General features: G+C 48.3%; 4 protein-coding genes across 4 annotated transcripts; 2 read left to right on the plus strand and 2 right to left on the minus strand.

The window, feature by feature from the left end:
* Positions 1-4,727: 4,727 nt before the first annotated feature.
* LOC121353562 (scale keratin-like) lies at positions 4,728-5,126 on the plus strand. The gene has a single exon (XM_041467479.1). The coding sequence runs from the start codon at positions 4,734-4,736 to the stop codon at positions 5,124-5,126; it is 393 nt and encodes a 130-aa protein (XP_041323413.1). The 5' UTR covers positions 4,728-4,733.
* A 3,154-nt stretch (positions 5,127-8,280) lies between these two features.
* LOC121353538 (scale keratin-like) lies at positions 8,281-8,802 on the minus strand. Its single transcript, XM_041467437.1, has one exon. It carries the CDS (start codon positions 8,800-8,802, stop codon positions 8,281-8,283), a length of 522 nt encoding a protein of 173 aa, XP_041323371.1.
* A 4,018-nt stretch (positions 8,803-12,820) lies between these two features.
* LOC121353539 (scale keratin-like) lies at positions 12,821-13,348 on the plus strand. Its single transcript, XM_041467438.1, has one exon. The coding sequence runs from the start codon at positions 12,821-12,823 to the stop codon at positions 13,346-13,348; it is 528 nt and encodes a 175-aa protein (XP_041323372.1).
* Positions 13,349-15,280: 1,932 nt separating this feature from the next.
* On the minus strand, positions 15,281-15,754 carry LOC121353552 (scale keratin-like). Its single transcript, XM_041467453.1, has one exon. The coding sequence runs from the start codon at positions 15,752-15,754 to the stop codon at positions 15,281-15,283; it is 474 nt and encodes a 157-aa protein (XP_041323387.1).
* Positions 15,755-22,103: the final 6,349 nt, after the last annotated feature.

The following is a 22,103-nucleotide window of genomic DNA, read 5'->3' on the forward strand; positions in this document are numbered from 1 at the left end:
TTGCAGCTCTCAGCGATGGGCTGGGGCACAGCCACGCTGGTTCTGGGGGGGCACAGGTCCGCGCTGGTTTTCGGGGGGCACAGGTCGTAGCAGGACATCTTGGTGTGGGATCCGAGGGTGCTCTGCAAGAGAGGGCAGCCATGGCAGGAGAGCAGCCCATGGCAGCACCCGAGCCACAGGGGCCAGGGCTGGAGCAGGGAGCTGAGAGCAGAAGCGCTCACACACTTACCCTTGTTCCCGAGGAGGAGAAGGTGGCCAGGGCAGTGCTTGGTCCAGTCTGGCCCTGGCAGGGCTTTTATAGCAGCCCCAGCATTGCTCAGCTCCAGCCAGGCCAATCTGCAGAGGGGACACTCCCTGCTGCTGCTGCTGCTGACTCCAGGGCTGTGCGGCCCCTGCCCCTCCCTGAGTCAGCATCCCCCAGGAGCCAGCCCAGCACATACGGCTGCCCAAGCAAGCTTATACTTCCTGCCATATCAGATACTTGATAGCTGGGATGGCACCCAGGAATGGGCACCAGGAATACCTTTAGTGGTATAAATGAGTGGGGCAGGGCTAGAATCAGCCTTGGCCTGATGGACATCAGTGTTTGTTGCCCAGTGTATCACAGGAAGGACATGAGGGGTGTTGGTGCCCAGTCTGGCATAGATCTCTGTGCATTTACTGCTGGTAGATGGCGTCTGGTTTAGGTGAGCTGTCCTGTGATGCACAGATCCCCTCCATGCTGAAGGCTTCTGCCACTCCTGACTCTCATGCTCCAGCCCCTGACCGGTGTTCCTGGAGCTCATTCCTGGGTGAAATCAAGGCCATCAATAATCTGATGTGGCAGGAAGGACAAGATTGCTTGGGCAGCTGGATGTGCTGGGCTGCCACCTGGGGGATGCTGACGCAGAGCCTACGCTGCTCCCGCCTGCAGTCCTTGCGTCCTGCCCCGCTACAGCAAGAAGTTCTGGAATACCTGTGGGCCCTGCTAGAGCCACCACCAACAGCCCCAAACCCCGGTGACTGCCTCAGCCCAGCATGGAGGAGTTGAGCTCTGCGCAAGCTGCCCTGGCCTTCTGCAGCCTGTGACACCCGGCCTGCCTGGGGCTTGCCCACCATCCCTTTCCCTGCCTCTTCTGCCCTTCTTGGTATAATAAAGTTTTCCTGCATCCAACTCCTGTCCCTTTGCCTCCTTTTCCCAAGTAATGAAGGTCCCTGTGATTGGGGGTGTTCCTAGAGTGTGAGGGTGTTTGGTGATGCTGGGTTGGCCACAGGGAATGGAAAATCTAAGAGGAAGGCGAAGGTGAAACAGAAGAGGGGATGGGTTGTCGGAGGTTGAAGTGGACATGAAAATTATATCAAAGTGGAAGTGGAAGGATATGAAGGAGAACTGTGGGAACTGGTGAAGTTAGGAGACAGAGAACCAGGAGAAGAAGAATGAGATACAGGATGAGATACAGAGGGAGGAGAAGGAGGAGAAGGAGCAGGAGGACAAGGACAAGGATAAGGACGAGGAGCTCCAAGCACTCTGCCTGAGGACAGACAGATTGCCCTGCTTGCAGGCCATGAGACCAGGAGCTCTTACACACCGGCAGTTGTGTTGGCAGAGAGTGGGATTGGTAGCAGAGCTGGGAGGCATCCCGAGGCAGAGGCTACCTGATCTCCAGCCCCTCTGTGATACCGTGGCTCTGCTAAGTCTGAGAGAAACTTCCCCTTCACTCTTGTCTGTACATTAAATTTCCTTATAATCAACTCCTTCTCCTTCCTACTATGTCTTAGTTTATCTTCTTTATAGTTCTCAGATTACTTATTTCCCATCTTCTCCTTTCTATTCTCCTTCTTCAACTTCCTCTTATCTTTCTTCTTCTTCACATTCTCTTTCCTCTTTTTTACCTCCTTCTCCTCTTTCCTCTTATCATTATCTTCAACCTGCTTCTCCTTCCCCTTGTCCTTCTCGTCCTTCTCGTCCTTCTCTTCCTTCTCGTCCTTCTCATCATTCTTGTCTCTCTTCTTCTTCTACTCCTTATCCTCCTTCTCCTAACCCTGCCCCGTCCTAACATTCTCTATCTTTTGATCCAGTTTCTATTTTGGTTTCATTTTCTTGTCCACATTACTGTCATCTGTCCCTGTCCCTCATCACTTTCACTTTCCCCCTTCCCTTCCATTTTCTATTTCCCCTGACCATCACAGCAACACCATTTCCACTCCAATTCTTGGAACTCCCCGATACCCAGGAGTATTCATGATTTCAGAAAAGGAGGCAAAGAGACAGGAGTCGGATGCAGGAAAACTTTATTGTAACAAGAAAGGCAGGAGAGGCAGGGAAAACTTGCACACTTACCCTTGTTCCCGAGGAGGAGAAGGTGGCCAGGGCAGTGCTTGGTCCAGTCTGGCCCTGGCAGGGCTTTTATAGCAACCTGGGCATTGCTCAGCTCCAGTCGGGCCAATCTGCACAGGGGACACTCCCAGCTGCTGACACCAGGGCTGTGTGGCCCCTGCCCCTCCCTGACTCAGCATCCCCCAGGTGGCAGCCCAACACATCCCGCTGCCCAAGCAATCTTGTCCTTCCTGCCATGTCAGATACTTGATAACAGGGATTTCACCCGGGATTGGGCTCCAGGAAAACATTTAATGGTTCAAAGGAATGAGGCAGGGCTAGAATCAGCCTGGGCCTGATGGACATCAATGTTTCTTGCCCCATGTATCACAGGATGGACATGAGGAGTATTTGTCTCCACTCTGGCAGATCTCCCTGGGCATTGACTGCTGGTAGATGGCATCTGGTTTGGCTGGGCTGTCCTGTGATGCACAGATCCCCTCCATCCCGAACGCTTCTGCCACTCCTGCCCTTGAGGCTCCAGCCCCTGACAGTCCAGCCCTTGCCCGATGTCTCCGGACCCCACTGGTGGGTGAAATCAAGGTTATCAAGTCCCCCAGGTGGTAGGAAGGACAAGATGTCTTGGGCAGCGAGATGTGCTGGGCTGGCACCTGGGGGATGCTGAGTCAGGGAGGGGCAGGGGCCGCAGACAGATCCCTTGCTCACTGGCCATGACACCACAGTCCTTTACAGACCTGCAACCCTGTTGGCAATGAGTAGGAATGTCCCCAGAGCTGGGAGCCATGCAGGGGTAAAGGCTGTCAGAGCTCCAGTCCCTCTGTATCAACCTTGGCTCTGAAAAGGGACTAGGGACTGAAATAAGAGAGAAACTTGCCTATCACTATGCCCTACACGTTAAATTTCGCTGTCATCAGCTCCTTCTCTCTCTTTCTCTTTCTCTTTTGCTCTTTCTCTTTCTCTCTCCCTTTTTTGTATTTTTTTGTCACCTTGTGTCTCATGTTCTGTTTCCTCTTCTCCTAGTCCTTGTCCTTGTCCTTGTCGTTGTCCTTCTCATTCTCCTTCTCCTTTCCTTCCTCACTCTAAGACAAACCCTTCTCACAGTCTTTTATCTTCCGATTCCCTTCCCTCTAGATTTCATTTTCTTCTCCACGCTACCTCCTCTGGCCCCTTCCCATTTATCTTTTACCATCTGCTTCCACTTCCATTTCCCATTGCCTCAACCATCTCCCAACACCATGTCCCCTCCCGCTCTTGATATTCCCGCATCCCCAGGGGCATTCAAGACTCCAGAAAGGAAGGCAAAGAAAGAAGAACTGGATGCAGGAAAATTTTATTGTACCAAGAAAGGCTGGACAGGCAGGGAGAGGGACGGTGGGCAAGCCCCAGGCAGGCGAGCAGCACTCGAGCCACAAGGGCCAGGGCTGGAGCAGGGAGCCGTGAGCAGAAGTGCTCGCACACTTACCCTTGTTCCCGAGGAGGAGAAGGTGGCCAGGGCAGTGCTTGGTCCAGTCTGGCCCTGGCAGGGCTTTTATAGCAACCTGGGCATTGCTCAGCTCCAGTCGGGCCAATCTGCAGAGGGGACACTCCCTGCTGCTGACACCAGGGCTGTGCAGCCCCTGCCCCTCCCTGAGTCAGCATCCCCCAGGTGCCAGCCCAACACATCCCGCTGCCCAAGCAATCTTGTCACTCCTGCCAAGTCAGGTACTTGATAGCCAGGATGACACAAAGGAATGGGCTCCAGGAACACCTTTAATGGTCCAGAGGTGTGGGGCAGGGATGGAATCATCCTGGGCTAGACGGACATGTCTCCGTTTTGCCCTACAAAGATCAGGCCTAGCAGAAGTAGTCTCTCCTCCCAGCCTGATGGAAGTTCCAGGGCAATGAAGCAGGCAGATATGGTCTGGTTCGGCTGGGCTGTCCTGTGATGCACAGACCCCCTCTAGGCTGAAGGCTTCCAACACCCCTGCACCACATGCTCCAGCCCCTGACAGGGATTCCTGGTGCCCATTCCTGGGTGCCATCCCTGCTATCAAGGATCTGATGTGGCAGGAAGGACAAGATCTCTTGGGCAGCGGCATGTGCTGGGCTGGCACCTGGGGGATGCTGAGTCAGGGAGGGGCAGGGGCCGCACAGCCCTGGAGTCAGCAGCAGCAGCAGCAGGGAGTATCCCCTCTGCAGATTGGCCTGGCTGGATATGAGCAATGCTGGGGCTGCTATAAAAGCCCTGCCTGGGCCAGACTGGACCAAGCACTGCCCTGGCCACCTTCTCCTCCACGGGAACAAGGGTAAGTGTGTGAGCGCGTCTGCTCACGGCTCCCTGCTCCAGCCCTGGCCCCTGTGGCTCGGGTGCTACTCTGGTCTGCTCTCCTGCCATGGCTGCCCTCTCTTGCAGAGCACCCTCGGATCCCACACCAAGATGTCCTGCTACGACCTGTGCCCCCCGAAAACCAGCGCAGACCTGTGCCCCCCCAGAACCAGCGTGGCTGTGCCCCAGCCCATCGCTGAGAGCTGCAACGAGCTGTGCGCCCGCCAGTGCCCCGACTCCTCTGCCTTCATCCAGCCACCACCCGTGGTGGTCACCTTCCCCGGCCCCATCCTCAGCTCCTTCCCCCAGCAGGCCGTGGTGGGCTCCTCCGGAGCACCGGCCTTTGGTGGCTCCCTGGGGCTGGGCGGCCTCTACGGGGCCGGCGCCACCCAGGCCTCGGGGGGCCTCTGCACCTTTGGCAGAGCCTACGCTGCTCCCGCCTGCAGCCCTTGCGCCGTGCCCCGCTACAGCAAGAAGTTCTGGGACACCTGCGGGCCCTGCTAGAGCCACCAGCAACAGCCCCAAATCCCCGTGGCCGCCTCAGCCCAGCATGGAGAAGTTGAGCTCTGCACAAGCTGCCCTGGCCTCCTGCAGCCCCTGACACCTGGCCTACCTGTGGCCTGCACACCATCCCTCTCCCTGCCTGTCCTGCCCTTCTTGGTACAATAAAATTTTCCTGCATCGTATTCCTGTCTCTGTGTATTTTTCAGGAATTCTGTTCCCTCCTCAACTCTTGTGTAGATTCTGATCTCTCCCTTTTTTGTCAGGGCGTATGATACGATTTTTACCCCTTTGATAGGTCAGCTAATCTCTGCTTTGTTTGTATAGCTTCATGTTGTACCCTTTGGTTTACTCAGGATTAATTTCAGTATTTTTCCTGGATGTACTCTGTCTGTCAGACAGGCGGGAACATGTTTGCAATGAAAGGGAAATTGGGTGTGCTCTTTCCCTTGGTTTTACAGCTTCTGGATTATGTTTCCATGACTCGGGTAGTTTATGTTTTCAGTGTATTGTCTCCAGATCATATAAAGTGCACGGGGACCTCTGGCCCAGTGAGGTGACTGCACACTCACTGTCATAGCAGGAGCTGATGTCCAGGCCTTGAGGGTACAAAATCCCAACGTGCCCTTTGTTTGTCCCTCCTTGGATTCACCATCTCAAGCTGCTATTCTGTTTTTGCACTGTGATTAAATTATTTTAAGCATCCAGGGGTCTGAGACTGTGCTTGGAAAACCAGGGGTCGAGGCAGTGAGAAATCCTTGTGTGACTGTGACTCTGAGAGTTGTGGGGACTCAAGCAGAGGTTACTGGAACCAATGGAAGCAGTGGTGCCTCAGATGGTTCAACTGCAGGTGACCTTCAGTGCTCTGGGCTGGTTGCCAATGTGGGGATCAGTCTTGGGTTGGACTCGATGATGTTGGAGGTGTTTTCCTGGTTCCTGTGGCGCTGAGGTGGCTCCTGGAAGGTGGGACAGGAAGGTTTTTTTGCCATTGCACCACCTCCTTTCCCTGCAATCAGCAGGCACCCGACTCTGCCCTGTCCCATGATGGTCACTCCTTTACTGCTGCTCCCAGCAGTTCAGCCACCTCGTTTTTCCAGTCTGAAACTCTGATTCCCTCAGCTCAGTGCCACTCAGCTTTCTGTTATCAGGGCTCCCAAAACATGTGCCAATGCCAGGAACGCAAATGAATAATTAGAGGTTTTTCGGGACGGATCCTTGAGTAACAAATGAAGTGAACTCCCTCCACCCCATAACTCCAGTATAGACATTGAGAGAAAGGTCAGCCCTTTGCTGGATTTTGCAATCAGACATGAGCTCACTCTGAGCAGGCATCCAGCCCAAATTAAAGCGGTGTAATCACTGTTCCCTTCATGTTAATGGCTCTCTTCAGGGGCGTTATCTTGGGCTGAACACTTGTCTGACACAACACCTCATTAGGCTGGTACCTGCCTGGCACTGCCTGGCTGAGAAGTGAAATTTGGCAGTCGCAGCTCAGGTGTTCGGCTGGGCTCATTATTTACACCCAAGCACCTCTTGGAGGCTGCAGGTGGAAGCAAAGATCAGAAGAGAAACGGAGGAAAAAGCATCGGCTTTTTGTAAAGTTGTTCCAGGAGCTGCCCTGGATGAGAGGAAAGGGGACAGGGGGAATGAAGCAGGGAGAGAGACGAGAACCTGCCAGGGGAAAGCTTTTGGAGATGCAGCAGGGGATGTTCAGGTTGGACATAGGAATTTCCTCCTGGAAAGGGCAGTCAGGCCTTGGAAGGGGCTCAGGAAGGTTTGGAATTCCCATCCCTTGAGATATCCAAGGAATTCCTGGATGTTTGGCTTGGTGACCAGGTGGGGATCTGGCACAACTTGGATGATCTCAAAGGTCTTTTCCAACCTAAACAATTCTGTGGGTTTTTTTGTCAAAATATTCTCAAATAAGTGTTTGTTTACCCATAAAAATTAAGTCTTGTTTTTTGAAAGCATTGACATTGACCATTGACTTAAATTTACAGATACCATGGACTAATTTTCATTTCAATTTATTACTTACGGCCATCTGACAGATCAAGTCCAATACAAGGCAGAATATTGAAATTACCTGTGAAAAATAAGATTTGCTGTTCCTTGACACTGATCAAGATAATTTCTTTGAAAGAGTCCCAGTGAAGGAAGAGGTAAATCCTCTCTAATGCATCAGTTCATGTTCTTTTTACCTCACCTGCTGACAGGTTCAGCCAAACCTTCCCCGAGGCAACTTTATCATGGCAGTGATTAGCGAAAAAAGAGAAGGTAGTGCCTCATCTTTGCTCATCAGATACCTATCTCAAAAATTGTTTCCCTTTGTTCACCTTCCTCCTATCATTCCTTTTCAGAAGTGCTTTGGCAGAACTTCAGGCAGTGTTTTTTAGCTTTGTCTTTGAAGGCAGCTGCATGATTTCTAATACATTGCCTGGAAGATGTAAAAATAAAAGGAATTCCAGCACTAAATTAACGACTTAAAAACATAACCATGGAATATCCTGGGTTGGAAGGGCCACACAGGGATTGAGTCCAATTCCTGGCCCTGCACAGGCGCCCTAGGAATCCCACCCTGTGCCTGAGAGCCTTGTCCTTGAGCTCTGGCAGACTTGGGGATGTGACAGTTCCTGTTCCAGTGCCAAACTGTATGGAAATGATTGGAATAACTACTGGAAATGTGACAGCTGGAATAATCAGTGTAAGGCAGAGAGGACTCACAGCTGCAGGTCTGACCAAAACCATCTCAGCCTGGTTCGGGAGGAATCCCACTCTGGGGCTTAACAGGAAAAACAAAGGCAGGTTTTGTATGCAGGATTTTTTTATTGCAAGGGCAGGGAAGGCCCCACAGGATGAGGACATGGGAAGCAAAGACAAGCAGGTTGTTCCTCACTAGAGCTGCTCCCTCAGGCTTGTGGGAGGAGGCAGCAGTTTCAGGGAGAAGCCAGTGGATACTGGAGCCTCACATTTGGCCACTGGAAGGGGCGGGGAAGCAGAGACAGAACAAAGGGAGGAGGAAACAAAAAGGAGAATTTCTACAGGGCTTCTGACTCTACAGTCTGAAGTGAAGTTCTGATGCTCTGTCTCTTCCTCAGGGGCTCAGGTGAGGATCCACTGGTGTCATCTGCCGAGTTGAGGGATTTTTCCCTTGGGTTTAGCAGGGGCCGCAGCTGCCGCGGCGGTAGCGGCCGTAGCGGGAGTAGGAGCTGCAGGAGCCAAAGGATCTCCCAGAGCCAAACAGGCCCCGGTACCCCAGGGAGGAGCCCCCACAGTACCCCAGACCCCCATAGCCCAGGGAGGAGCCCCCATAGCCCCACAGACCCCCATAGCCCCCAAGGCCAAATCCCCCATAGCCCCCAAGGCCAAATCCCCCATAGCCCCCAGAGCCAAATCCCCCATAGCCCAGGGAGGCTCCGGAGGCTGCAAGGACGGGTGCTCCAGCAGATCCCACCACGGAATCCTGGGGGAAGGAGCTGAGGATGGGGCCGGGGAAGGTGACCACCACGGCGGGAGGCTGGATCACGGTGGTGGAGTCAGGGCACTGACGGACGCACGGCTCGTTCCCGCTGCCGGCCAGGGGCTGGGGACGGAGGGCACCGCAGGCAGAGCCACCGATGAGGCCGGCGCCACCGATGAGGCCAGAGCCACCAATGGAGCACAGGTCGTAGCAGGACATCTTGCAGGGGTGGAGGTTGATCTGCAAGGGTTGATTGGAGCAAGTACAAGATGTTATTTACCAACAGAAAATGGCTCTGGAGCTGGCTGCTTTTCCTCAGACAGGAGAGCTTTGAAGCACTGGAATTTCCCCACATCTCTTAAAGATGAAAATTGAATAAGAACAATTATTTGTTCTTAAATTATAAGAACAAAAATGATTTGCTGGGGCACTTTGGTGAGTCAGGGGATGAACAAGGAGTGGGACTCTGCTCTGAGCATGTTGTTATCCAGGATTTCATGACTCTGGCTCTTCATTCCCACTGATCTCCTTTGTGCTGATCCTTGTCTAAACAGGGATTATAACTCATTGTCTGTTCAGATTTGCTCAGTAGCTTCTTGGATGATACCATTACAAGGGAATTGCAAAGATGGTTGTCCCAAATTTCCAAACATTGAATCAGGGCTTTGAGATCAATGAGCTACAATGAGCTTAACACCCCAGCATTTTGATTCTGAGCTATGAAGTCTTTTGAAAAATTCTCACACCAAGCCACTTGCTCTCATTAACTTGGAAAAACCCAGCGCTTCATGTTTCAGCTCCTTAAGATCCCTCCAGGATCCCTTTTAATCTTAAATAAATCTAATACAGAGCTTTTTAAACAGTTCTCAGTTCTTCTCTGTGTCCTACTCCAAGCCAGTCTGTTGGGGTGTTCATGCCCATATATCTTGAATTAAAAGCATTTCAGTTGATTTGTAATAGAACAAACTGGATTTAACAGCAGATTTGCCTCTAAACTCAACATTTCCCTGTGAACCAGGAAGATTTAAACTTTCCAAATAATTTCCAGTCACCCATTTAACCAAACAGAGGATAGGAATAAACATTGAACAACATTGAACCTTTCACATTATGGATATAACTGGTGAAGACAACCCAACATCCAACTGAATTTTCTAATAAGAAATTTTCGATTTGGTTTGGAACAGGACACCAGCCTTGAAAGCAGAGGGCAGCCTTCCATAAGGTTTTTGCAAGGTTTATCTCTTCACCTAAAATTTTGCCTACGAGTTCCCAATGGAAGAGAGCACCCCAGATGAATGGTACAGCAAAGAGAGATTCCAAAAGTATCAAAGAGCAATTCCAGAAGCAGCAAAGAGCAGCTCCAGACTTACCAAGTTGTTGAGAAGAACGAATGAAGGGAAGATGTTTGGGAGAACCCCAAGTGGAGACAGCTTTTATACAGTTCAGACTTGCCTGAGGGCTCGGAGGAGCTCATTAGTTGACACAGAACATTTTTTTGTATTGATTGCTCCTCAAAGTGATGAAATTGTTGCTCTTTGTGTTTATTCTTGATTTTGAATGTCGCTTTACGTCACACAAAGTCCTTTGATCTGGAATGCTGATGGGTGAAATTGGTGCATCTTTCATCCTAAAACATGATTCACGAATTAGTGTCAGTTTTCTGGGGTGACACCATGTGCTGAGCTGTTTGCACACACATATTTTTGTCCTGTCTTATAAGAGAATTATGCTCAGACATTCACAGAAATTATAAAACACTTAGAATGGTTTGGGGACACAAATATCCAGAAAAGTCTTATGTTTTTTGTGACCTTTAAGCCACAGTTTAAACCTGAGTTTAGTTCTGAAGGGAGAGATATTAATGATTTTAAAGGTTAGAATGGAATGGTCAAAATAATCAGAGTGTACATCGAATTAATAATCAAATTTATGTTTTATTGAGATGGTTCCATCTCTGGAAGTGTTCAAGGCCGGTTTGGATCAACCTGCGACAGTTGAAGATGTCCCTGTCCATGGCAGGCATTGGAACAAGAGGGTCTTTGACGTCCCTGCCAATTTTAAACCATTCCATGATTCTATATAGGAGAAATCCCAAATTTAGCTGTAGTGGAAATAAATCCAGTTTGTGTTTAGAGAGGACCTTGCGCCTAATCCCATCCTTGTTGGCATCTTTCAGCGCAGAGCAATTACAAGGTGGGAATCTGCTGGGAAAAGCAAATGTTGGATTTGCTGAGGTTTCTGTCTCTGTTTACACCATCGTCCTACTCTATCATTATCATCGTTATCATAATCACCCACACGGTTATCTTCACACCATGTATTATTTATAAATTACGAGCTTTTTCAAATCTGGAGATACATATGGGGAGTTCCTGAGCCATCATCCTGGAAAAAAAAATAATGCTAAAGTTTTACAAGAACATTCCAAGGGATTTTCAAGCACCTCTTGAACACCCATGACTGACTTGTTCCTACTGTGTCAGAGTTATATAAAATCTTTGCCAGGGTGTAAACACCCCACAATTACAAGAGATTATCTCATTAAAATGCATAAATTGAGGCCACTTGAGTTTTTCCCATAATCAGCTCTTGGTTTATAACATTGACCTTCCTGCCTTTGTCCTTAAGAATAAAATCTATTTTTTCTTTTTTATTTAATACACAGAATGTTGTGTCTCTAACATGTAAAAACAGGAGGGGAAAACAAGGAAAGGAAAGGAAAACTAGATGAAACTACTCAGAAAACTCAATTTCCATGGAATTGTGGCTGCCAGGTGAAATATTTCTCTGTTTCCAGGGACTGAAAGAGAACCAGTGGAGAGTTTAAAAATGAACATGGGGAGAGACTTCTTCTAAGGGTTGAATTGACAGAAAAGAGGGAGTGGATTAAAACTGACAGAGAGGAGGTTTATGGGATATTGGGCAGGAATTGTTCCCTGTGAGGGAAGGGAGGCCCTGGCACAGGATATTCCATGGATTCCCCATCCCTGGAAGCTGTCCAAGGCCAGGATGGATGAGACTTGGAGCACCCTGGTCTACGGAAGGTGTCCCTGGATGATCTTTAAGGTCCTTTTCAACCCAACCATTCCATGATAGCATTTTATGGTATAAAGTCCATTCAAAGATGCTCCTGATTGTTGTGTTTGCCTTGTCTTGAGTAGGTGGAGGGAGAAATGCTGAGCCTGCAGAACCAATGTTTTTCCCTTTGTTATTTGTCTGCAGTCTTCATTTGAGTTCCTAAAAGAAACTCCATTGGCTCCGTGTCTCCTGTTAATCTCACCCAAGGACCTTTACCTGGGCAAAACCATGAGTGTCCTTCAGTCATCCTAATTATGAAGGATTCATAAATAATTCAAGTCAGCTTTATTTCCTCCCCTAACGCTAATGAAAGCAATGGGATCATAAAAAAGAATTCCGCACATAAAGACTGGAGACAATAGAGGTCTGGGGTGGAATGTGCAGATCATGCTATGTGTGGTTTTGAAGTGCACCAGCAATAAGCAAAGACAATTTCAGCACTTTGGGGAATTATGTGTCCTGCAATTTGGGGTTGGGACCTAATTATGCACTGGCGCATCAGGTGACCAGTGCCCTGTGGGCAAGCAGAGAGCTCTATAAAAGGCGTCTGCACCAGGTCCTTCCATCCACTTCTCTCACCTGTTCTGCCTTCGTGAACCAGGTAAGTCACTTTTGTCTCAAATTTCTCTAAATTGAACTTCATGTCAAGAAATCTGGTTGCAGCCAGGCTGCCACTGCTCTGTAGGATATTTGGTGTTTATTTTCTCATTTATCTCTTGGTGTTTTAAGAGAGGGAATCACTGAGTGGTATTGAACCCCAAACTTGTATTATTTTAGCACTCCAAAGGGTTCCTTGTCTGTATTTTAGGAGATAAAGAATAACCTGTATATGTGGCTACATTTGGTAGTTTTGCTGAGTTTGTAGCAGGAAAGATAAAATCTGAGTAGAAATCATCAGCTCAGAGTAATGTAATACTGATGAAATTATCTGATCAGGAAATTCAAAGATACAGCTGAAGAGTACAGACTGTATTGGACTGAAGTCAAGAGTAGCCTGGAGATCACAGCCATAGGAAAAATAAGAAAAGGAAATACATTTACTTCCCAGATTTATTACTGATACCCTTGGACTGCTCCAGCACAGCCTAAAGTTTGTTATTCCTTTAAAATTAATACAAATTAACACCTTCCACAGATCAACCTCCACCCCTGCAAGATGTCCTGCTACGACCTGTGCTCCATTGGTGGCTCTGGCCTCATCGGTGGCGCCGGCCTCATCGGTGGCTCTGCCTGCGGTGCCCTCCGTCCCCAGCCCCTGGCCGGCAGCGGGAACGAGCCGTGCGTCCGTCAGTGCCCTGACTCCACCACCGTGATCCAGCCTCCCGCCGTGGTGGTCACCTTCCCCGGCCCCATCCTCAGCTCCTTCCCCCAGGATTCCGTGGTGGGATCTGCTGGAGCACCCGTCCTTGCAGCCTCCGGAGCCTCCCTGGGCTATGGGGGATTTGGCTCTGGGGGCTATGGGGGATTTGGCCTTGGGGGCTATGGGGGATTTGGCCTTGGGGGCTATGGGGGATTTGGCCTTGGGGGCTATGGGGGCTCCTCCCTGGGCTATGGGGGTCTGGGGTACTGTGGGGGCTCCTCCCTGGGGTACCGGGGCCTGTTTGGCTCTGGGAGATCCTTTGGCTCCTGCAGCTCCTACTCCCGCTACGGCCGCTACCGCCGCGGCAGCTGCGGCCCTTGCTAAACCCGAGGGAAAAAATCCCAAGAGAGGTCTCATCAACAGATGAAATGTGATGGTTTCACAGCCAAAGAGCTTGGAACCGCTGCTGCTCCATCCCAAAACCACGGATTTGTAGCTGTTCAGCCCCTTTTGGATTTCTCCTCTTTCAGCTTCTTCCTCAAAGCTTCTCCTGCCCCATTTCTGTGTTGCCTGGGGTAAATATGGAACAAAAGGGCTCAAAATGGGTCCTGTTTCTTCACATAAACAGCTGGGATTTGGAAGAGAACCCCAAACAATCACATGTGAATGTACCTCTGGCTGGAGAAGAGTTTCTTGCTTCTTGGAGACTTTGCAAATCCATTGTTTTGCTTATTGTCATTAAAAGTTTATTGCATCAAAGTTGCCATGTTCTGGTGTTCTTTTCTCCTGTTTTCACCATTGTTATTTGCCTTTGGAGAAGCCTCACCTGTGCAGGTGTCAGTAACAGCCTAAAATATCCTGGAATCATGGAATGTTTGGGTTGGGAGGGATCTTAAAGCTCATTCATTCCACACCCTGCCACAGGCAGGGACACCTCCCACTGGCCCAGGTGGCTCAGAGATTCATCCAGCCTGTCCCTAAACCATGGAGATGAATGTCCTGCCCAAAAAACCAGGGAAGATTACATTTCCATACCAATTTTTTCCAGGTTAAACTTTCATCTCTTTGACCTTCATGTTCTGACTCAAATATTTCCTCAGTCAAACATTTAAACTCTGTCTTCAGGAACAACCTCAGCAAAAAGTTAAATCAATTTCCTGTCAAATCTTTAAATAAGGTTTTCTGGGCCACAGAGTGGAACTTTGAAATCTGAAATCTTTCTGAATAATCATGAAATGCAAAGTGTTGGATTGCTTTTTACAGAAAAACAGCTCCTTCAAGGATTCACTCACACCAGCAAGAAAAGCTGGAGCACAGAGAACCTGGGAAAATGGTTCCTGGAAAAATTAAATGGTAGAAAATGCCTTAACCTGTGAGCAAATGCAGCCTTCCTCTTGCTCTGGTGAGATTCCACCTTCCAGGATCTACAGGGAAGCTGGAGAGGGAACTGGAGTGACAGGACAAAGGAGAATGGATTCAGACTGACAGAGGGCAAATTTAAGGTGGATATTGGGAAGAAATCTTTCTCTGTGAGGGTGAATAGGCCCTGGTACAGGTTTTCCTGGGAATCTCTGGTTACCCCATCCCTGGAAGTGTCCAATGCCAGTCTGGAGCTACTTGGTCCAGCAGGAAGTGTCTCTGCCCATGCTAGGGGATGGAAGGAGAAGATATTTTCTTTTTTGTCCTGTCTTATTGAGTCTTGTCCTGTTGGATTGGGTCTTTTCAATCCAACCCATTCCATGAGTCCATGAGTCTGTAATGTTATTACTGTGCCCCAGGACCGCTGGGTGGGAAGATTCCTGCTCCCAAATTCTGGATCAAGGAGCTGTGGCTGACTTCACTCCCAGCTAAGACATTCCATGTGGTTTTGAAATCTGAACTTCAGTCTATTTTAAGGATTTATATTTTCCCCCACCCTCTACAGAGAGAAGTGTTGCCAACCCACAGCCAGAGAAATTGAAACTAAAGCTTCATTTGTTTTTTGCAGACCAGAATCACTTTAATGAGAAAAAAAACATTCACAGAAAAACATTGCAGAGTATGAAGAATATCAGATCACAGGCAACTCCTTCCAGAGTTGCTCTTCTCCAGTTGGACAGTGAAGTTACATTTTAGAAGATAAATTACATATTACACACACACAGACAGAAAAAAAAGTCCAGAAGACAACAAGTAGAAGGTGAATGAATCAAGGAGGAGTTGTGTGCTTCCACCTCCACCGGGGTGGGGTGGCTATGGTCACAACACCTCCTCTGGGGCCAGAATTGCATCTCTCCGTTGTTGGTGATTCCTTACTCTGGGATGTTTCCCTAGGGTTTAGCAGGAGCCCCAGAAGCCACGGCCGTAGCGGCCATACCAGGAGTAGGGGCTGCAATAGCCAGAGCCAAAGGCTCTGCCAGAGCCATACAGGCCCCGGTACCCGCCACAGGAGCCCAGACCCCCATAGCCCCACAGACCCCCGTAGCCCAGGGATCCGTAACCCCCATATCCATAGAGACCCCCATAGCCCAGGGATCCATAGCCCCCATAGCCCAGGGATCCGTAGCCCCCATAGCCCAGGGAGGCCCCGGAGGCTGCAAGGACGGGTGCTCCAGCAGATCCCACCACGGAATCCTGAGGGAAGGAGCTGAGGATGGGGCCGGGGAAGGTGACCACCACGGCGGGAGGCTGGATCACGGTGGTGGAGTCAGGGCACTGGCGGACGCACGGCTCATTCCCGCTGTCAGCCAGGGGCTGGGGGCGGAGGACGCCGCAGGCAGAGCCGGTGGAGCACAGGTCGTAGCAGGACATCTTGTAGGGATTGGAGGTCAACACAGGCTAAAAAAGAAGGCAAGGAGTTCACAATTCGGAAATTTAAATTAAAATGACAAGTAGAGTGTTTGGAGCACTTTGCAATCTCAGTGCTCTCTTTTTCTCAAAAAGCATTTTTTTCAAAAATTCTCTAAAGGGTGTCTGCACACAAGAGCAAGTGGGAAATGTTCTAAAATCCTTGTCCCCCATAACATCCTGCAAAGAACTGTGACTGATTTCTCCACATTAAACTGAAAACCGGGAGCAAAAGCAGCGAGAGCAAAGTGACTTTGTCCAAGGTCATTGGATGAGTCATTAGGAAAACTCAGATTTGGGTTCAGCAGGTTTGCATGAGATGGAGCTTATAGAGAACTTAATTACAGTAGCTTCATCTTCCCACTCATCCCAGTTTTGCTGAGAGTCAAGGGAACAACAGATTATAGGATTGTGAGCACCTGGCTTTCCCAGAAAGGCATTTGACAAGACAATAAACAACAAATCTCCAAGGACGTTCTGTAAATCCTTGACAGAGTTCTGAGGAGGAACTTGAAAGCAAGAAGGTGAAGGAGAGCCTGAGGATTTGTGGTAGCAAGACACAAATGGCTTTATCATGTGTGAACGGCTGCAGGGGTGACACCCTTGTTAAACCTTAAACCTTTTAAGCAAAGGTTGAGATGGGTTAAATGTATCAAAATGAGGATCAGAGAATCACAGGCTTCCTCAAGCTGCAAGTGACTTAAAGGGCTCAAGTCCAAGCCCCTGCTCTTTGCAGGGTTATTTAGAGCTAAAACTGAGAATCTTGGAATTGCCTGGTTTGGAAGAGACCTTAAGAGATCATCCAGTTCCACCCCCTCCATGGGCAGGGACACCTCCAACTATCCCAGGTTGTTCCAAGCCCCATCCCAACTGACTTTGGACACTTCCAGGGATGGAGAGTCCATGGAATATCCAGTGCCAGGGCCTCCCCACCTTCACAGGGAAATATTTCTTCCCAATATCCAACCTAAATTACACCTCTGTCAGTCTGACCCCGTACCCTATATCCTATCCCTGCAGTTCCTGAGGTAAGTCCCTCTCCAGCTTCCCTGGAACCCCTGCACATCCTCAGGTCTCCAAACAACCTCTGTTCCTCCAGGCTGAACATTCCCATCTCTCCCAGACTGGCTCCATAGGGTAGGGGATCCAGTCACCTCTGCTGACTCAGAGCACTGTCCAGTTGCTACGAGGTCTGGAGTTCCTGACACCAAGAACTCCACAGGGCTCCACACACCAAAAAGTTGTATCTGCCACCCCAGAGACAGAAAAGTCCTTGATCTTTCCCAAGTCCATGCAGATTCACCCAACAGAAAGGATGTTGGACATCAACTGGAGTTGAAACCAACAATAAAAAATACAGCGAGAGCAATGGAGAAGATTCAGACTTACCCAAGTCTCCAAGAAGTCAAGGGAAGCGTTTGGAGGAGTGAGGAGACAGAGGAGCTTTTATATCAGCTGGAGGCACCAGATCAGCATCTCTTGGCCGCCCCAATTTCAAACTCATGCAACCATCAGGATGATGAAATTGTTGGGTTCATTATTGGCGTTTATGAGGCCTTTCAAATTTGTTTGTAATAATGATCTAAACATCACCTGAGATTATAGAGAATTCTTTCATCTTGTGACGAACTGGGGGGGAGATTAACACCCGGCATTATTCCTGTCACTTCCTTGGAATTACATCAGGAATCGCCAAGCCAGCTCCTCTTGGTATTAACTGAATACCTGGAGAGTGGCTCATGGGTTCATCGGAATCACAAATTCCACTGGAATTTAATCCTGAGCAGGAAAAACAGTGAAATCCTAAATTTTGGCCACTTCCACAGAGTTCCATGGAGGAGACAGAGAGGACCATTTGTCTTCCTGAGGCTTGTTTGGGTTTGGGAGATAAACAAGGAATGAATTCACAAAGTTAACGAAAGCCACAAAAGGATTGGAGGTCCTGAAGAGACTTTTCCCAGGTGTTGAGGGTCGGATGTTTTCTGGACAAAGGTGGCACCTGAGAACATTGAATGGGCCTGAGGAAATGTGGGATTTTTTAGGAAAAAATGGATCCTCTGGTGCAAAAGTCAAAATGTGACGCAAGTACTTTGAGTTATTGCCTTGTGTTCTTAGGAATTCATGAGCGCCTGTGATACACAAGTCATAAATCCCAAAAAGGGCTGAGCTGGAAGTTTCTGAGGTGAGGGAACAATGAGGAATTTGGAATGTGTGACACAAAGACTCCTTCTTGCCTCGTTTACAGGTGGGCCATTTTAATATTGCAGACTCCACGCCATAGGTGATCCCTAAATGGTGAGGTGGGGTTCTCAGCATTTGGGGGACAGGGGCTTTTGGACAATAATCTTTTCAAGCTTCTGGGAGCAAGTCCATGCAAATCCTGTGGATGACCCATTAGATTAAAGGCATGGAGCTGGATTTAGGTTCCTCACAATTATGGAATGACATCACATTCAAACACCTCAGTCAAGATGTTTATGGTATCTTGGTAACCATTGGTATCATCACTTCAAAGCCAAATACTGGGGGCTTGTGACCCTTCAGGTTTTTCCCCAATGAAAAAATAATTTGAAATAAAAAATTCTGAATAAAACCCGGAAATTCATGAATTGTATTTTATTTAAAAACAATTCCAGGGATGGCTCAACCACAGGCTCTGGTCTCAGGGAACAAGGGACAGGAGAACAGGGAATGGCCTTGGTTGAGGGTTGGTCACAGCTTGGACTTGATGGTCTTGGAGGGTTTTTCCAACCCAAATAATTCCAAGATTTTGTAACAAAAACCCTTTAAGGACCACAGGATGATTTCCATGCCTTCCTTTGGGTTCCATAATGTTCTTACATTAAGTAAAGTAATGATGATAGAAATGACCACCCCAAAGTTGCTCTAAATATTTTTTTCTCCAGGTATTTTGTTTTTTAATGGAAAAAAGCTCTGCACACCAGGTGACCCCAAGCGAGCAGACGGGTTTTGCCATTAATGATGGAGAAGCTCTGGAAGAGCGTTGGGATAATTCCTGCTGTAACGCCAGGGCTGTGAATGGAATGATAACAGGAATGAGGATGACTTGTCACCATTCCAGATGAAAGAGGGCTCTGTGATGAAACGCGCCTCTCACATTTCACGAGACTTCGGGCCAGCAAATAAACAAAGAGTCAGCAGAACTTTGAGGATCTAGTGTCACATTCATTTGGGGTTTGCCCCAATTATGCACATCCCCAAATTGCACCTTAGATGTTCCCCAGGATCTTGGGAATGGTATAAAAGCTCTCCCAACCTGGGGCTCTTCACTTCGCCTTCCTTGCCTCATTCACCTCCTCAAGAAAGGTAAGCACGATTCTAAGGGATCTCTTCCCTTAAAATTTTCCCTTAGAAAATTCCAGTCTCTCTTTTCTGCTGGTCTTAATCAAGGTTGGGGTCATCCATAAGGATTCTGAGATTCTTAATATTTGGGTTATTTTGTGATGGTTTTATTTTTAGTTGGTGTTGGACATTCATAAGTTCAAAATGGTAAAATCATTCTTCTTCTTAGTAGAAATTAGAAAAATTACCAAAGCAGCTTCCAAAACCTTGCAGAAGGTTTGTTCAGCCAATAAGAATTTTCTATGGGTTTTCTGTGGTGAGAAAGAAGTACAAGAAATCAGGAATGAGACCCCAGGAGAGATGACAGCTCAGAGAGCGAGTGATTTACAAAAACACTGATGAGAAGGAAGGACAAGCAAGACTTGAGACATAACAATTATTTTCATCCACACATCCAACTGTCAAATCTTTTAACCATTGAATTTCTGCCTTTTTCTCACTCCTCAGTGTCCGCTGACCTCCAATCCCTACAAGATGTCCTGCTACGACCTGTGCTCCACCGGCACCCTCTGGATGATGTAGAAGCGCAAAGCAAGATTTTTCTTCCCTTTAAATTCTTTCCTGATACCTCCATGAGTTCAATTCCTTGTTATCTTCTTTATCACCCCTGTGGCTGAATGCAGTGACAGACTTTGAAGTGTCTTTCAAGCTCTGCCTGCATTTACAATCCTGATGTTGCCATGTTGTTTGTGTTCTTTTCATTCTCATTAAAACTGTTGCATCACTGAAAATCCTTGTGTTGGGCTTTTGTGTCCTCACCCACCCTGAGTTTGCCAACCTCGCTGGATAAAGCTTCCTGCTCTGCATGAGGGTGCAAAAACATTGAGCAAACTCTGCCTAGAGGGGAAAGTCTCCATGGAGAGCCTTCCATGGGGCTGTTTTACCCATGAATTTACAATTTCATAAATTTACATTTACGGAATTACAATGTGGTTACAGCATGGTGGCCAAAGTTGAGCAGAAGTTCCCTCTACATGCTGAGCAGAGGGAACTTCTTTAAATCCACAACAAGGACCTCTTGAGTGGTCATGGAATCACAGAATTGGATTGGAAGAGCCTTGAAGATCGTCAAGACCATGGGTTTAATTTATTTATATATTAAATACAAATAGAATTCGTGTCCATATTTTATAAGTAGCCTAAAACCCAACAAAAGCACTGCACCATAAATGTCATTATCTCCTTATGTCATCAGCAAAGCACAAAGCCACCTCCTGACTCAGGCAGATCCTTATCTCACTAGGAGTTTTCCTTATCTGGGTCAGCTGCCAAAAGATCTCAGGGTACGCGTTTTCCTGCAGCAAAAAGATTTGTTGAACATCACTACGTTTAGAGAACTTCTGACCAGAAAACTGAAGGGAAAACATGAATTAAAACCAGCAAAATCTGCTGCAAAATTGAATGACTCCCAGCAGAACACAGAGCTTCCCCAGTGGTATCCAAATGACAGGTGGAGGGGATATTCTATGTCCTGCCAGGACCTGAAAATCAGTCAGAAAATCTCTACCTCCTGTCAGGACCTGATAAACCAGTCAGAAAATCTGCCTACCTCCTGCCAGGACCTGAAAAATCAGTGAGAAAACCTGTGGTGGTGGAGAGAAGGTTAAGAAAATCTCAGGTTATAAAAGGAGCCCTTAAGCAGGGTTTAAGCCAGGCTCTAACGGAGATCCCGCGGTGCTTCCTGAGGGAAGGGACAAAGGATCCGTGTGATGACACTGGATGGTGGCTGAGCCACCACCCTCGGGTCAGGGCAATCCTTGAGTTGGTCATCGGGAAATGTGACGGTCATCAGCTGACGCCAGCTTGGTCATCACCCAGCAGAACCTTCTCTGGGACAAGGGGAAAAGCTTGGAAATCTCATGGAAATGGGAAAATCCAGTGTCCAGTTCTGGGCCCCTCATGGCAAGGGGGACATTGAGGGGCTGGAGAATGTCCAGGGAAGGGAATGGGGCTGGAGCAGCTGGAAAAGGGAATGGAGAATCCTGAGGGAGCTGAGCAAGGCTCAGCCTGGAGAAAAGGGGGATCCAGGGGGGATTTGGGGTCTGATCCCAGGGATCAGGGACAGGACAATAGGGAACACCCTCGAGCTGTGCCAGGGTTGGAAATTTGGGAAAATTCCTTCTGGAAAGCCCATGGAAGGGGTTGGCTGGGGAGGGTTGGAGTGGCCATCCCTGGTAGTGTCCAAGGGATTCCTGGACGTTGGTCTGGATGACCAGGTGAGGGTGGTCCCAGCTGGACTCGGTGACCTCAGAGCTCTTTTCCAACTTAGATAACTCCGGGATTCTGTGAAACTCCGGGCAGTCTCGAGGAGGGGCTTTTGATACTTCTCTGAGCTGCTGGAGAAGGCAAGGCTCCCATTAGTGTGTTTATCACACCTGGGTCACCTCACGGGTGACGAAAGGGTTTTGCTCAATGTTTCTGTTTATGAGTTGATTCAAATTCTGACGCTGCACGAAACGCAAATTACAACCCAAAGATTTCTTTCATCTCAGCACTTTAATTGGCTGAGGTTCACGCCTGGTAACGTTCCATGAAATGCACTCAGAATGACAGCTCGGATTCTGCTGCTTCATTTATTCACCTCTCATTAGCTGGCATAATGATGCTGGGTCAGGTGTTAATCATCATTTTCATCTGCTTGAAGGTGCAAGATTTTTTCCTTTCTTCTTCGCCCATGGTAGATAAAAAATTGATGAAAACCTCAGTGCCTTCCTTGTCAAATCAGCAACTTTTATATGTTGTTGGAATTTGGATTTGGACAAAACCATTCAGAACTTTTCAGAGGAAATTACAGATATTTTTTACACCATCCAGATCCGTGTTTTTTCTCACAGATATTCAGACTACAAACAGAGAAAATGTGAGTTAAAACATCAGCACTGAAGAAGAAACTCACCCAAATAAGTGAAAACTTAGATTAGTTGAGAAAATCCACTGAGGTGAGAAGCCA

This window comes from Pyrgilauda ruficollis, unplaced genomic scaffold, assembly GCF_017590135.1.
Source record: "Pyrgilauda ruficollis isolate IOZ18807 unplaced genomic scaffold, ASM1759013v1 scaffold208, whole genome shotgun sequence".
Taxonomy (NCBI): Eukaryota; Metazoa; Chordata; class Aves; order Passeriformes; family Passeridae; genus Pyrgilauda; species Pyrgilauda ruficollis.

Bases quoted from the DNA above. Each gene is read 5' to 3' on its own strand.
- LOC121353562 (XM_041467479.1), top strand. From the start codon at position 4,734: ATGTCCTGCTACGACCTGTGCCCCCCGAAAACCAGCGCAGACCTGTGC.
- LOC121353538 (XM_041467437.1), bottom strand. From the start codon at position 8,802: ATGTCCTGCTACGACCTGTGCTCCATTGGTGGCTCTGGCCTCATCGGT.
- LOC121353539 (XM_041467438.1), top strand. From the start codon at position 12,821: ATGTCCTGCTACGACCTGTGCTCCATTGGTGGCTCTGGCCTCATCGGT.
- LOC121353552 (XM_041467453.1), bottom strand. From the start codon at position 15,754: ATGTCCTGCTACGACCTGTGCTCCACCGGCTCTGCCTGCGGCGTCCTC.